The sequence below is a fragment of the Populus euphratica genome, unplaced genomic scaffold, assembly GCF_000495115.2.
Source record: "Populus euphratica unplaced genomic scaffold, PopEup_1.0 scaffold78.1, whole genome shotgun sequence".
In the NCBI taxonomy this organism is placed as follows: Eukaryota; Viridiplantae; Streptophyta; class Magnoliopsida; order Malpighiales; family Salicaceae; genus Populus; species Populus euphratica.
In genome coordinates this window covers 962253-979417 of record NW_011499867.1, presented here as the reverse complement: position 1 = coordinate 979417, position 17165 = coordinate 962253, and the positions used below count along the sequence as shown (strand labels likewise).

Genomic DNA, 17165 nt, shown 5'->3' with positions numbered 1-17165 from the left:
AAAAACTAACTCTCACAATGACAAGAGAGCATATAAATAGTAAATTCTAAAACATCCAACTAATGGGCTCGGCCCAAACTGTTTAACATAAATAATAAGATAACAATGAACAGGCCCAAATAGGCTAAATAAATAAAATAACAATGCAATGGGCTCAAATGGGCTTAGTCTCCCAACCACAGCGTGACAGGCTGGGTCATCCTACGCCGTCTTCGTCCATATACTCGTATAGTTTGTGGTGTGGGTCTGGTGTCCCCATCAGATTACCTAGTTGGCTAGATCATTAAGGAGTGCGATTGGAGACATCACTAGAAAAATTATCAAGGATATGGATTGGCCTCATCTCTGAAAAGGTAGCTTGTGGAGAATCCTTTTGCAATAGAATTGTCAATGAAGTGCTAACTTGAGCTTGCTACATTGGTTCCCAAGTGGATTCTTCAGTTACAGTGGATTTTGGACTTTAGACTTTAAGTTTTGGTGCCAGGTGTTCATAAAGTATTGGCTCTGACAATTCTCCAGGCTTGTGTTGACTGATGAGAGTTAGCATTACAAAAGCACTTTCACGAAGGACAGAGATTCTACAAGCATAATCAGGTGTTAAATGAAGCAGAAAGGTGATAAGCCTAGAGATGACAAGGAAGGGTATTGTTTCAATGTGGATTTAAGAAGGCCTATCCTATGACAGTGTAAATTGGGATTTTCTAGGAGTGGAGATGTTTTTGAAGATAGATGAAGCAGATTATGAAATATTTGTAAATAGTGGTATTTACATTGATTGTCAATTAGGATAAAAAATAATATGGTTTGAAGGTTTTAGAGTAGGGTTGCATCAAGGTGATTTGCTGTCTCCTTTACTTTTTCCCATTGTGGATGAAGTGTTCCAATCACATGATCAACAAGAATGTGTAGTGGAACCTGGAGAAGGGTCATAAGATGGTGTTGAGGATGGGATGGTGATTAGTGGAAGACACTATCTATTTCTTGGAGGATGATGATAGACGCTTCTTCAATGTGCAATCTTTTCCACGTATCTTCTACTAATAATTTGGACCTTAATATGAACACGTTGAAAATGGCATAGCGTTCATAGTTATTGCGACTTCCCTTTGCTTAGAAGAAAACCACAAGGAGAATCCATTTGGGACCAATAATCTGGAAGGTCTCCCAGAGGTTGAATGGTAGTTTTTCTCCCTTTGGAGATGGAAACTTAGCTAAATCCATCCCTTTAAACTAAATCATAAGCTTTAAAACCAGGCTAACCAGCCTAACATTCTAGCATATCATAATGATAAAAAGATTACTAAATAAGATGGAGAAATTTCTGAACAGAGTGCTACTTGAGTAGCATTGAGAATAGTGCTACTACAGTATAATACCAGCAACAACAAGCCCTTAATAGCGATAATACTGCTACTACTGTATGATACCACAAAACTTTATAATAACACTGCCATAACAGCCCTTTATTAAGCTTAATTCCTTTCCCGTATCATTGAGATTTGTGCTCCAATGCTTGATTATGTGGTTCTAGATAAGTACTCAGGCTTCTCAGGTAAAACAAAATTCACCATTTTATTAATGAAATCAATTTCCTGATATTCAAACACACATCTTTGAATTATGTCTCCAGTCAAATTTGCAAACTTAAGTAGTTTTCATTCCTTTCTGATTCTGCAAATCAAGTGAGTGCTCACCGCTTCAAATTTAAATTTAATCTGAAGAACTCTCGTTTTTGGAATGAGTTTTAATAAATTTGGATTCACAGTTCTCTACTTTTTTTATGACCTCATCTATTAAATCTTGATTTTCTAGGGTAAAAAACAACAAAAAACAAGATGAACAATCCATGTCTCTTTGGCCAGCTATGATAAACATGACTATCCCTCTGCAAAACACATAGACAATACAATCATAGAAGCAGAAACAAGGCATAAAATTTCACAGAAAGTAGACAAGCATCAAACATGGAAAGAACAAATAAGTTAAAAATTTACATTAATTAAACTTCACCAATTGCTCACCTTTTATTGACATAAGCCATCAGCCTAATTGTGAGATAGCAAATTGTATGAGAAGGATAACGGCTTCGAACTGAAGACACATGATCCAGGAGCGATTCACTCATAACAAGATTGCAGAACTCTTCTGCTTCATACACAAGGGCTACATATCGAATGTCAGTTCCTTCATGAGAAAGCTGCATTAAATAATGAGGGATTATATAGGTAATAATTTAACGATAGGAGAAATGCAACTAACAACACACATAGCGCACGCATAAAAACAATACAAGTTTGAAAGAAACTGGCAAGGTATCTCATTTGCAAATTTGTAATTAGCTTGTACTTTCAAAATCTACTGAACACTTATTACCTGGGAAATATGTTCTGGTGCACTCATGGTCCACAGAATAGACCTTTCAATTGGATTTGATGTTACGCGATATGTAAGGCCCTTATCAGCAAACCTGGTAAGCAGAGGTCCTATACTAATAAAGTAGATAATTCAGAAAACTATATATTAGCATAATGAATCTACTGAAGTATAAAAGAAGAAATATATTGAACAAGAAAAAAATAATTCTTACCTCCCACTGAGCCATGCTCAATTACTCTAGTGTCAAATTCAGCAACAATAGAATTTAGAGCAAACTTCCCTTTTTCCCACTTTTGCATTTCTTTCTCCATTTTTTTCAACTCTGCTGCTTGAGTCTTAAGAGCTGCTCTCTGCAACTTCTCTTGCTGCTCAGCAGATTTTGATTAGATAATTTGAATTTATAAACTCGTATACTATATAAGTTGAGTAACATTACTAAAATTATTACTTCTTTCTTTAGCTTCTTTTCTTCCATTAAACGAATTCTTTCCTCCTTTTTTGTATTCTTCGTTCCCACTGCTTCATCTGCACTATTTTCCCTGGCAGAGTTAACTTTAGCTTTCCTTTTCTCTTTCAAGGTGCAAGCCATCTGCTCCATGCTAAAATTTTCTTTGTCAGGACAATCATCTATCTGGTTCAATGTCAATAATTAAGCTAATGTGAATCAGAAAATTGAGACACGTATGGAAAAGCTCATATGCTCACAGCAAAAATCGCTACTCGCATTTTAACACGAACATAGTTTTGGCTTTAATTATTTTGAACTTAATAAACTTCTCACAAAAGGCTTCGAAAATCCATTTTAATTAACTTGATAAATCAACAGAATTAACAAGCAACATAACTTCAATTTACAGATACTTTTAAGAAAAGAGAAAAATGAAGTTAAAGACTTCAAAAACAGAAAATACAAATTGATCTTATCATCAAGATTTTCTAGTAAGACATAAATTTCATATAAATCGTAAGAAAACAATCCCACTCACTCTTCAAGTTCAACCTTAAATAAACTACAAACAAAAACGCAATATGTTATTGTTATTAAGGGATTACCTGATAGATGTCATCTTGTGAGAGACTCGGTTGCGAAGAACCGACCCCAGACATTTGATTTACATTAGCATCCACTGATAAACAAATTATCTTCGGTTAGCATCCGTAATTTGACCTAAACATCGAAGACATTTTTAATATCATTGTCCAATAAACCAACATTGATTTTACCAAGCCAATCGACTGAGTCAAAGTTGGTAGAAGTACTCCATCTTCTTCTCTCCTCCACTTCATCATAACCCGCATCCATAGTCGTCTTGTCCTTCCAGTTTTTCTCACTTTCCGGCTCATCATTTTCGGATTCCAAACAGATCAATCCAGCATTTCCTTTCACACAAGAACAAAACCCTAATTAATTACAAATAAAAACGACATTTCAATGGATAAATTGGGAACCCTAACTAACCAGAGAGAGTTTCAGGATCAAAATCGGGAACCCTAATTTGGGGGAAAGTGCATTTGACGATGGAGACATCGGACAATGGAGTTTCGGGAACGAAAGAGGGAGATTTGTGTGGGGTCGGGTCATCGACGTCGAGGACTAGAATGGTCGGGTCGGGTAGGGTTCGGGGTTTTTTAGGGAGAGATGGGAGTGGCGTTTTCTGGTTTTCTTCTTCTTCATCGGAGAGGATTATCGGATTCCACATTCAACACCAGAGAGAGAAAGAGAGATTGTTACTGGTATGGTTAGTGTCTTCGAATAAGCGCGGGATACAAGAAAACAGTTTTGATATTGTAATATTATTATTTTCTGATTTTATATTTACGGGTTAGTTTTTTTTAACTACTCTGTACGTATTATTAACATTAACATTAATTAACAATAAATAAATAATAAAATACTTTCATCCTCGCACTTTTTCTGTAAGTGTCCGTTTGTTAATGAGATTGTGTTTGTATTTGGTTAAAAACATAAATACAACTTGTTTAGTTAAGAATAAAAAATATTTTATTGTGTATAAATTTCATATAAATTTATATTTAAGATACAGAAAAAGTAAAAATAGTAAAATGTTACTTGACGTGCACTGCTCATGTTAATGAATTAGTATGAAAAGTGTGGTATATATTGTTCTGGTCCAACCGGTTTTAGTCAAATTGGTTTTGATTCAAAACTCAAATACATTGAATTAGGTTCAATCTAGTAAAATAAAAAATAAAATTATATATTTTACTCATAATTATATTTTACCTAATATTGTTATACGCTAAAAAAACTATAGTATTTATCGGATATATTTTATACATGATGAAATTATAGATAGTTAAATCTACAATATTTAAATTAAAAACCATCAATATTAATATATATTTTTAAAAATTATTTTATAACCTCAATTTCAACCACAATTTTAATTGAGCATCTATTTTTTCAAACCAATCTTAACTAAAAGTATTTTTTATAAAATATTTTTTTTCAAACCATAATCACAATAATTACTGCAATATCAAATATACACTTTCTTGGTTCCTCAAAGTTTATACTTATTTCAATGTGGTTATTCAACTTTAGTTTCTTTTAATTTAGTCCTCCAAAGTTTTGTTATTACCTCTCCAAGATTTTTTCATTTGGATTGCATATTGCATGTATGAGTAGTAAAAAATTGTGTCATGGTTAACTAATAAGTCATTTTTTACAAAAAAAACAAATTCTTAATAATGTTTAAAAAATTAAAAAAATGAAAAAATTAACATCTTTTTCATATTTATTATTTAAGAAGCACGTGAATTTTTTATTTTACTTCCTAGTCTTTGAATTTTTTAAATAAATAAAAAAAACTAGTCCAAAAACTTTAAAGAAAAAGAAAGTTATCGAATATTTAAATTCTTGTCACTAATAAATTTAGTTTTTGCATTATAAAATTCAGTTTTGAGATAGAAACTTAATAAAAATGGTTTAAATTTTTAATGATATCAGGAAAAATATATTAAAATAGACAGGAGTTGTGGAATTTTTTAAATGATTTAATTTTAAATTTTTAGAGTGATTAAAATGTGTTTTGTTGTTAGAAATAGGGTTATAAATATTTATAAAATGTTTTTTTATATATTTGTTTTTGATGAAAAATAATAAGAATTTAGAAATTCAAATGATACCGGACGTCTACGTTTTTTTAAAACAAAATTGGGGGAAATAAAAACCAGGCGGAGAGTTTGAGTTTACAGGCCCAGGCTCATCTGATTTTTCACGTGGAGCAGGCACGTGTATCCATTTTTCTAATCCGTGCACGCCTAGCCCTTCAGTTTTATCTGATCTCGTTATTTTGTTCGTCCTCGCAAAACGTTTTGTTTAGCTTTGTTAGGTCTCTCGGGAAGTATAGTTTGCAATTTTTTCATATATATTTTTTTTTTTTGCGGGTTGATGTGGCAGCTTCTCCATCATAATTTTTCTCATCCATCATGGAAAAGCGCAGCATCGCTACCATTTCTTTTAAAAAAAATTTGAAACAAATAAACAAGAAAAAAAATTTTAAGGACTCTAAATATTTTTAAAAAATTAAAGTTTTTAATTTTTTTATTTTAAATTAATATTTTTTTATATTTTCAGATATCTTTTAAAAAAATTATTTTAATATATTTTTAAACAAAAAACACTTTGAAAAACAACTTCCAAATTTAAATATTACTTCCTAAAGCATTCAAACCAATATTCAAGTTTTTATTTTGACAATTTAGCTCTTTTAAATCAAAAATCAAAATTTAAAGATTTTATGCAAGGTTTTTTTTAGAAAAATAATTATTTAAATATAAATGATCTACTTAGAACATGACTATTTTGTAGAAAAGGGATTAAGGTTTCCTAAAATATAAAAAGAAAGAGAGAGAGAAAGAAGGGATAGCCAGCCAGGAGAGAAAAAACACTCATTTCCTCTACAAACCCAAATTCGTGCATTCTTTTTTTTTTTTTGATTAGTTGTTCAACGGACTTGCTAGGCTAAACTCTTTTTTTGGTTGCAAGGACATATAAACCTTCGGATTTCAAGAATTGTAAGATTTATTTTACATTTTCTTTTTAGTTTATAAGATGAATTAATATGTTTGTTCTTCCATGGTTATTTTCTATGATTGTTTATTTTAATTGCTAGAGCAGACTCTAAGTTATTATTGTGAACAATCTATTGCTAAGTTTGCTATCAAAATCGGAGTTGTGGTATATAAACTTGTGAAGCAACTGAATTTAATAATTGTAGTGGATCTATGTTATTAATCTTAGAAAAAACATTCGAACAAATCAAATATAAACTGCACACAGCTATATTATCTAGATTAATCAACTTATCTAATTCTTAAGGTTGCCATTGAATAAAATTACTAGTGCCGTTACGGTAATGGTTAGGATTAGTTATATAGTAAATCTGTTAACTAATTAACATAAGAAAAGATAAATATTTAGAGTATCAATAGACGTTTCATTTCCATACTCAGTTCTAATTTCTGTATGTAGACATTTACTTGTGACCAAGGTTTGCTTTATTGATAAATTTTGGTTTTCCTTTATTTAGCATTTATTGTTCTTTTTGTTTACTATAGCCATAGATAACTTCACCATTCCCCTCCAAATTGCACGTCGTATAACATAAAAATTTAAACTAAAATTTTCTTGTTGGATCAACCCTTTACTTGCTATATACTATCTTGTTTATTTAAGTCAAGGTAATTAATTTATAAGACCACGATATTGCAACAATTACTTAAGTTAAATTAAAACAACATTATTTTATCAAGAAAAAACAATTTAAATATAAGACTTTTATTAAGTATAAAACATCCAAAAAAGCTTCGAAAAACAGAATCAGATTATCACAGTAACAAAAAGGGCAACCACAACACTATTTGTCAAGCATTCCAAACTCTATCTCCATGTTTATAAACATAAATATAGATCAAATGATAATTAAAAAAAAAAAATTTAAGCAAGACACATTGATACTCTACATCAAAGATGTCTTTATTTGAAAATCTTGTTTTCTTGATACATCATATGTCAAAGTCTCAAATGACCATAACTGTTTCAACTCATCAGTCAACGGTTAGAGACAAACATCTATATTCTAACCTTGATTATTAGGATCGGGTATGACCGTAGATAAAAATATAAATTTTGGCCTCATACACATCCTTGGTGGCAAGTTATAAATTATGATTGTCATCGATCAGTAAGAATAAGGAGCAGCAAATGACTTGAATGTATTGAATTTATATGTATACAACCCAAGGTGTTGTTTCTTATCTCCACTAAAAACTAAAGATGTACATTATTAAAGTGTTTCTATGCTTCACCATCAGAAGGGTGCATCATCACTCTATCTACCACATCATATGTCATGTGTTTAATGGTCTTTTATAACATAAATAATCTTTATAGTTTAGGTGTAATTGAGAAGTATCTAAGTTTTCTACGCGTGATAAAAGTCATTTCTCTACCAACTCTGTGTTTATAACGAGCATGCCTACAGGTTTTTCCCTTGATTAACTCTATTTTTTCAAGGTAGTATAACATATCAAAGTTTAGACACATGTTAATTTTCTAGTGTCCCAGGCCAAAGGATTTTATCATAAATTTAACATCATAAAAGTTCTTTTAGACTCTTTTTTTCTAGGTAAAATGCTTTTCTTCTACTCAACAATTCTATCATAATCAGCTTGCTCAACCCATGATTTGACTTGATGGTAAACACTTGTGCAACGGTAGATAATTTATTATGATTTATGCACCAATCACCCATCTTATAATGGTTCGTCAAAGTCTATAAAAGATAGAAAAACCTAGTTGCGTCTGCATTAAGTTCTTATTCCGTTATTGGACATTGATCGATATAACCTTAATTCATTCTCATCACAACTATAACTATATTTCTATAAAGATTATTATTATCATTTATAGCTTCATGTACGTTGCTATAACTAGAAGTTGACCTAACCATCCTTTTTTTCATGGTCTCGTGAGGAATATATGATTCTCCATGTGCAAATCAATACAAGTATCTCTCTATAAACCCTTTTTGTCAAAGATAAATAGTTAAAATATATGGATTGAGAAACTTTTTATTTTTACATCTCTTACATAGACATCTCCACTAATATTTCTCGGATTAGATAATGCGTAATTAATAAAACCATGAACTCCATTACTACAATCCATCCTATGCATCATTTCAGAAGAATCTCAATATATTTATGAACGATTATCCATTACTTATGTAAAACCTATATAGAATATTGATGACAACATGTATTAATTAATTGCATAAATTAAATAAATAATATAACATTGATTTAACTCAAACATATTCAAACTATTTTAATAGTACAACTAATTTATTATCAATTTTCTATATAAATTCAAATTTCTATACATTGACAAAAAAAAATTAACTCAACAATAAAATTGAAAAAATATAAATCGGACCTATTAAAAAAATTATTATTTATTTCATCATAAATTTAAATTAAATTTCATCAATTTATAAACATATATAATTTTATAAAATTTTTAACAAATTCTAACATGTACATATCATATATTCATTCAACAAATTTCTATGTTAAAAAGTTATAAAATAAGTATCTAAACAAAATACATATATCATAAAAATATGTAATACAAATTAACATTTTAAAATTAAATTTAAATAAAAAATAGATAATTTTACTTACTTGAAGCGGAGAATTATTAATAAAATTTTATCTATAAAAATAATACATCATTGTACTTCTTGGTTTTTTTTTTATTTCTTATTTTTTATTGTAATTTTCTTGATATTCTTGATGAAGTTTACCTATAAATACTGCAAAACATATTAAGTTAAAAAATTCAACATAATCTATCAACAAAAATATTCTAACTGGACGTGTATTTATATTTGCCAATTTTTTCCAATGCCGCGGACCCTCACAGAGCCCTCCATCTCTTGAATGGTTGAACATTGTTTTGGCTCGAGTAACCAAAACAAACACCGTATTTTCTACTCGTCGATATTGCTCGGAAGTTGTTTCCAGTTCTTCCACCCTCCCGATAAATCTACACTGGTCTACAGAGACTAATTGCTGACTTTGACCGGAGGAGATTTCAGTGCTCTGGCCATGGTTTGCTAGGCCATCCTAAATTTGTCCACATCAAGGTAGTGTTGATGAGCAACACATCCATGTGATCTTGCTCCCTTATACCTCTCAGACTGTCCCAGTAGCCCAAGAAAATAATAACTAGTTACGTGCCAAAAATCTTGAAAAGGACCTAAAACTACAACCCAACAAGAGCCGAGCACAGCCACCATTATTGTGATCGTTACTCGCACCCTTCCTCGAATCCAAAAACCATAAAGGACCCAGATGAATCGACGCTGCTCTCTCCCAATCCACCCTGCATGGCACGTGATGGACTCCTACTCCCCGGCTCATGCCACACCATGACATTCTCAGCAACAGTTACCTCCTCAGAGAATCACTTTCAAGCCTTATCCGGGGTGATTATCGTGTCTAATATTAATGGGAGGTTTGATTATTCTAGTTAATTTTATTAGAGAATAATATAAATTATATTTAAAAATTTAAATTATTAAATTAAATTGATTATTTAATATAATATCAAAGATTTAATAATTAATTTATTATAAGTTTAAATTTTATTATTTTTATTTATTTAATAATAATTAAATATAAAATAATAGGAGTATGTGTAAGTTTTAAACCCATAAAATTTTTATATAAAAAAATATTTTAGATAATAATATAAATGATATTGAATATCATATTTAAACTATTAAATTAAATTAGTTTTTATTTTATATTAATCTCCTATGACTCGGAGTGGGTGTTCCATCGGAAATGAGGGTGTGGCCCTCGCTGGCCATGGGGGAGAGGTCACAATCTTCCCACCTTGTTCTATACTCGAGGTCGGCCATGGCTTCGGGTTACAGGAAGCCCCCATTATCAATTATATTGTCTCTAAGGTAAACAAACTTGTTGATTGAAGCATGATTTGTGAACAGAGATTGCCGTCTTCAGCGGTCACTAAGTCAACAAATTTAAAGAAATTTTAGAAACAAACAACCATTTTGTAATTGTAAGAACATTATTACTTTCAAATCATGTTTTATTCGAAGCTCGGCTCCTTTCAGCTCCAACACTCATTTTCAATATCGTAGGAAATTAGGTCTTGGAATCTGAGATTAATTCAAATTTGGTCGGAGTTAATGGACAATTAATGTTAGATTAACTTCATTAATGATCAAGATTGACAAGAAAGTGTGACACGTGCTCAATTTTGAGCTGCTAGTTTGGTTTTAAGTAATAAAAATAAAGGTATGGATTAGCTTTATTATCCTCACTGAGTTTACAATGAATTAATAATCCAGATTCCAACAACAGAAATTGAATTATTGAGTTAGTAATTTTCTAATGGCGTATTTGCTTGCTATTTTTGGGTATGTTTGAAGGGTTTTTTTTTTCAGCTGGAGTTTTTATAAAAAGTATCTTTTGCTTTAAATTTAATTTTTTTATTATTTTAATATTAAAAATATTTTTTAAAAAAATAAAAAAATATTTTTTTAATATATATTTTTTTGGTTAATGAAAAAGGCAGCTTCTCCTATTAATGATGAAAAGCCCAACCTCCACGGTTCCCATCCATTTAGTGGGCCAGATTCACTTCAGTGGTATTTTTGGGGATGTTTGAAGGTTTTTTTTTTTCAGCTAGATTTTTTATAAAAAGTCCCTTTTGCTTTAAATTTAATTTTTTAATTTTTATTATTATTTTAATGTGTTAATATTAAAAATAAATTTTAAGAAAATAAAAAAAATATTTTTTAATATATATTTTTTTGGTTAATGAAAAAGGCAGCTTCTCCTATTAATGATGAAAAGCCCAACCTCCACGGTTCCCATCCATTTAGTGGGCCAGATTCACTTCAGTAGATTGGATGGTTCTGGTTGTTAGGTTTCTGATAAGCATTCAAGGGGCCCCAACTCTCAGTGAGCAGTGAAAATTGGGTGGTTGATACCCGTTTATTTTATAAAAACATATTTTCCCGAAACTTAATTTTTAAAATGTTTTTGTATTTATGTAGTGTTAAAAAAGCTAGTACATATTTTTTATTTAAAGATTTTTTTATTTTCAGACAAAAATAATTTTTTATTTTAAATAAAAGATATTATTTTCTAAATTTTATCTTTGATTTTTTTATTGTTATATATTTTATTTTGAATATTTTTTTTCAATTTTATTTTATAGAATTTAACTGAATTGGATTTTTATATCAAATTTGATTTTTATTTTTTATTTTTATTTTTTTTTTTCTTATTCTTTTATTAATGAATTTTTTTTATTTATCAGATTATATCTTTATTTTTTCTATTTATTTTATTTGAAATAATTTATGAAATTAAATTATTTTTTATTTTTTTATATATTAAATTTTATTTATATTCTTGTAATTACTATTTATTTTATTTAAAATAATTTTTAAAATTGATTTTTTCAATTTCAATCTCCTTCGACTCTTTTATGTGTCAAATTTAGTCACTATTCTTTCAATAAAGTTAAAAAAATTAAAAAGTTATCTTTCAACTCATTTTCTATAATATAGTAAAAAACTAAAAATTATTTTTTAATTTATTTTTCATTACACTGCTAAATATAAAAAAATTATTTACTTTTAAAAAAATTATTTTCTTAAAAAACCTAATTTGACCTAGCCAAGTAAACTTTTAGATTTGTTTAAATCATTGTTTAAACAACATTGTTTTATTTTTTAAAAATAAAAATATATCTCAAATAGTATCATTTAAATTTTTTTAATAAAAACAATTTAATTTTGAGATAATCTTTGTAAATTCTTGATATATATGAACTTTGGATTAGATCAGGATTTTAGCCTTATCTAATAACTACTACGAGGAGGGAGGGATGTGGCTGGAGTCCTCACCTTGTCCTATCTTTGATAAATAGAGATAATCAAGTAAGATCATTTCCTGCCTTGTCTTGACATCCTACTTCGCTGGTGGGAGATGGAAGTTACAACTGAGACAGTAGTTTTCATTTCTAAATTCTCCTTTGTAAATGGAAATCTTATAATCACTCTGAAATGACGACAAAGGAATATATACGATTTAAATCTTAATTAATGCAAAATATTGAAAGATATCATGGCATTTTGATAATATATACTAGCATCGGTGTCCATACTTTGTTGTGGAACGCAACTGTATTATTTTTTATGTAAAAATAATATTTAGATAGATTATCAAATGAGGTAAAAAAAAAAAATGATAAATTTATAACAGCACTACTTTAAAGTTAAGTTAACTTTTATATATCTTGTTAAATTCATGATACAAATCATATAATTAGAATAATCTAATAAAAAATAAAAAAATTATTTTTTCAGATATAATTGATTTTTTAAATCTGTAATTTGAATCATTAAATTTAAATCATTTTTTAAAATTTATTTTTAATATTATTCCATGAAAAACTCCCAAATAAATTAATTTAAAATAAAATTAAAAATAAAAAATTCAAATCTTTTTCAAAAATACTTATAAAACATAAAAGCAAACATTTTCTTAAATTACATGCATCAAGAAGTAATTTGGAAGATCAGACATGCTTGGTGTGAGCTACCAGGGAGTGCAAGTAGGGCTCAATTAAGCAGATAGTCCAGAGTGTATTTCACGTGATTTTCTTGTACAAACATAGCTGATCAGCTCATCTAGAAATGATGATAGCCTCCATCAGTGTCGGTTTTTCTCCCTCCATTGATTAATGTATTGTTTCTCGAAGAAGAAGAGTCCAAATCTCTATTGAATCAATCAGATCGATGAACATGAGTAAATCTCTAGGCGTTTTTTAACATTGTCATGTTAGCTAACTTTTATACTTAGATTTCATTTGCCACTTGAGGGGAAATTTCCTTGTGATTTGGGAATGCAGCGTCTGCTTTTCGGTATGCAAGCAAGAATTAGGGCCCAGAAATCTGTCATGCTTGAAGCTGTTCCCTGATCCCTAAAGTGTAATAAATTCAATTCACCTCTACACCATGATTTGCTGCCTGCCTCTGTATTACAACAAATGAATAATACAAGGAAAAAAAAAAAAGACAAAGGCAATTATTGCCATTTGGGCCTAGATGATTTGCGCCATTATTAATTAAAGATCAACATAAAGTGATACACAGCTTCTGTGCTCTTTTTTTTTATAATGAATTTGATAGTATGGAACAATTAATTAAATTCTATGAGGTTGGCTATCTTATCATGCTTTTCAGCTACATCTAACAATCACTACCCTGCAAGGTTTCCAGTATCTTGAGCAGAAATTTCAAGAATGGTCCTAGGCTCTAGCAGATTCTTGTGGCACAACACCTCACCGCCAAAACAAGTCCCCTTACGAGGAACCATACCCTTCTTTCACAGCAAACAATCAAATGGGATTTTCAAGACGAATTCATCTCTTGAAGTGTGATTGAAAATAGCCTTGCTGAATGTGTTTTGTCTCGATTTGACAGAAAAAAAAAGGGAGAGTAAGATATGAAAGAAATCCCACTTCTTATAGCTAGCAAAGGGCCTTGAACATCTACGTATATTAATTCACATGAAATTAAATAAGTTAATCCGATCTAAGACAATCACGAAGAGAGAGAAGATAGAAGGTACCTAACACACAGGCATTAAAAGTGACCCCCGTCAACTGGTACATTTCTAGCTTTCAACAGGAGGACGGTCTTATCTATGCTAGCATTGTCATGCAGAGACAGCAGCGAGACATTGATTTTGACACTTACAAGACCACAATTGCTCACGTAGAATTACTACAAAAATTTAGGTCACAGTCGACTGCAACACATGTCCAAGCATGTAGGCATCTAAGTACCAATCCACTTCTATATAAGAGATGATCAGTTCGAAGAGGCAACACAAAGAAAACAAGATATTGACATAAACCAAAAGGAAGCCCTAAGATGGCAAAGATTTCACGCAATCATCTTGTTCTCGTAGCCTTTTTCCTTCTTTGCTTTGTTTCCACTTGTGCTAGAGGTAAACTAATTTCCATGTCTGACAATCTTTATACAACTAGTTGAAGTTTCGATATTGTAAATTAACTATTCCTTAATTGATTCCTCTTCTCTTATATTTCTAGCAGCAAGGACTTTGCGAGAGGCTAGCAACCACGGAGCAGAGAAAACGGACCAAAATGATATGTTTCCATCAAAAGAAAATGGTTTACCAGATGTGGAGGAATTGGTTGGGATGGACTACACTCCAGCCAGAAAGAAGCCTCCAATCCACAACTAAAAGAATGAAAATTTCTGGTTGAGCTACGACAAGAGTCTTGTCTATTCTAGTACTCATCATACACAAATATTGCAGTCTGTGTGTGTATATATATATTAGTACATGGTTATTTAGGAGTGTAACTTGCAAAGAATACTGCACTAGGAGGGGTTTAATTAGTCTATCGAAATTTGTTTTTTGTAAATTAGGTTATAAGTCATGGCTTAAAGAACTAACAGTAACTTGAGATACAGAAGTATCAATTATGCTTGTAATACCTTGGATATGAAATCCAAGTACACTTTTCTTTTTCCTCCCTTTTTTGTGTCTTTGGAGGACTCAATTCAGTGGTTTGAGCTACTCCTAGATAGATTCTTGAGAATTGTTCTGCGTGTTTTTTTTTTTTCTTGGTTGATATATATAGCACTTGCTGCTGCTTGCTAGGGTTATGTGCTATTTAGTGACATCCCAGGCAGGGATTATGACGAGATCAATCTTCAATACATTGCTAGATTGAGGGAGAACACTAATGCTAATCAAACTATAGCTAGTCATGCATGTTCATTCCTTAAATTCTATGTTCATCGTATTTTGGTCAGTCACATTGCTTTTGTCTAGAAAAGTTTCCCTATAAAATCTAATATTTTATAGCAATTTAGGTTATCTTCAACATTTTTCTTCACTTGAACACTCAACTTTATTTATTTCTTGACATATTGTTTTCTTCACTTGAACACTCAACTTTATTTGATTTGACTGCAAACTCATTGATTAATGAAACTACACCCTGAAAACCAGAGAGAACTCACTACAACATTTGCAGTCAAATCATCCGGTTAGTGATCAGGGTCACTCAAGAGTGTTTGTTCCATCAATGGAGTTCAATAGCAAGTGACTTTGACAATGAAGCTATAGCTTTGTTCCCATTATATTGGTAGATTAATATCCAAATTCCTTAAATCCGTACGCGGTGTTTGTGCTCCTTTTTCACAATGGACCTGGAATTGTTAAACTCATGCCACACCCTTTTTTTCTTTTTCACTTGATTATCTGAGGAAGAAGAAAAAAAAAAACCTACCCAAAATTCTATCACACTTGTCAATTATCTTGTCAAAAAGTTTGGATACAAGTCTTAAGATTGGAGGTCATTTCTTATGACAACTTTAATTCCTGCGATCTTATTTTCAGATATGAGATATGCATGTAAGTGTTATGGCATAATATTCCCTATCGAGATTTGGGGATATCCTATCCCCTTGTGTCTCTCTTTTTTCCCTTTCTTCTTTATTTTTTTAAAAAATCAGACCTACCCTGTCCTACAAATTATAGTTATTAAATCCAATTCTTAACAGGTTTCAAAATTAAAAAAAATTAAAGTTTTAATAGTTATTAAATTTATAGGTCAACTTGAAAAAATTAAAAAAAAATTAAAGTTTTAATATTTTATATAAAAAAAGTTAAGAAACAATTCATGTAAATATATGCTACATTTGTTGTAAATAATGAAATTTAAAAGAATAGTTTAAAAAAAATTATCCCGCATTGAAAAGATATCATGTTATCTTTTTAAGTTGAAGTATTTAAATTAAAAAAATTATTCCACAATGAAAAAATATAACTTTTTTGCTTGTGAACATAGAGTATATATATTAAAGGGCTTCAAATCCCCACATTGAAAAAATAACTTCTTTCTTGTGAACATAGAGTATGAGTGTGTGTACAAGAAATAGTGATATATATATTAAAGGGTTCCAAATCTCATATTGAAAAGATATTATGTTATCATTTTAAATAAAGTATTTAAATAAAAAAATTTTGTATCCCAAATTGAAAAAACTTAATTTTTTTCTTGTGAACATAGAGTACATATATGAAAGTGCTTCAAATGAAAAAATATTTTTTTCTTGTGAACATAGAATATATATGCTAAAGGATTTCAAATCATATATTGAAAAAATAAAATATTTTTCTAGTATTTATTTAATGAACTTTAAAAAATATTAATAACTAACTAAAAAATTATGAAAAAAGAGGGGTATAGGAGAAAAGCCACATTTAAAAAAAAATCAGGTCTTGTCCTGGGTTGCCCGAGTCATGGGTCGACCCGTCGGGTCAACTAGGTTTGTTGGGTTATTGCATTAACCAGTCTTTTATCTTACATGAACTGGTCTAGCCACCAAGGTTACCCGTTAGGTCGCTCAATAACTACACTACAAACTTCTATTTCTATAAACTATTTCTTTCCTTAATTTTTTTTTGTTTAAATCACACTAATTTTTATATTTGCCAGTATTTATCTTATTTTTTAAACCATGCATGTAAATATCAAGCCGAGAAGAGAGACCTTATAAGAAATATAGATTTCAAGTTACTGTGTCCGGTTAAACTCATGAAAATTATTTAATTTAATAATTTATTTATTTTTATTTAATTTCGATATAAGATTAATATATATAATGTTGTGT

At 30.0% G+C, this 17165-nt stretch overlaps 1 protein-coding gene and 1 long non-coding RNA gene across 5 annotated transcripts in view; one reads left to right on the top strand and one right to left on the bottom strand.

Moving 5' to 3' along the window:
- EME1B (essential meiotic endonuclease 1B) overlaps positions 1-4160 on the bottom strand; it is a 16131-nt gene extending 11971 nt beyond the window's left edge. For 2 of the 3 annotated variants that reach the window (XR_842426.1, XM_011027263.1), the window contains exons 1-7: positions 3836-4160; positions 3601-3756; positions 3430-3503; positions 2825-3007; positions 2588-2741; positions 2374-2483; positions 2022-2197 (exon numbers count right to left, since the gene is read on the bottom strand). Coding sequence is in view for 2 of the 3 variants with exons in the window: in XM_011027263.1 (XP_011025565.1) it covers positions 2022-2197; positions 2374-2483; positions 2588-2741; positions 2825-3007; positions 3430-3503; positions 3601-3756; positions 3836-4076 (1094 nt within the window). In the remaining variant the exon portion in view is untranslated. The remainder of the gene's footprint in view (positions 1-2021; positions 2198-2373; positions 2484-2587; positions 2742-2824; positions 3008-3429; positions 3504-3600; positions 3757-3835) is intronic. The other variant, XM_011027265.1, reaches the window with a different exon arrangement.
- A 10162-nt stretch (positions 4161-14322) lies between these two features.
- Positions 14323-15018, top strand: LOC105126401 (uncharacterized). 2 transcript variants are annotated; one of them, XR_842424.1, is made up of 2 exons: positions 14323-14463; positions 14567-15018. It is a non-coding gene; the product is annotated as an uncharacterized LOC105126401 (long non-coding RNA). The 2 variants fall into 2 exon arrangements; XR_842425.1 differs by having other exon boundaries at positions 14325-14463; positions 14570-15018.
- Positions 15019-17165: the final 2147 nt, after the last annotated feature.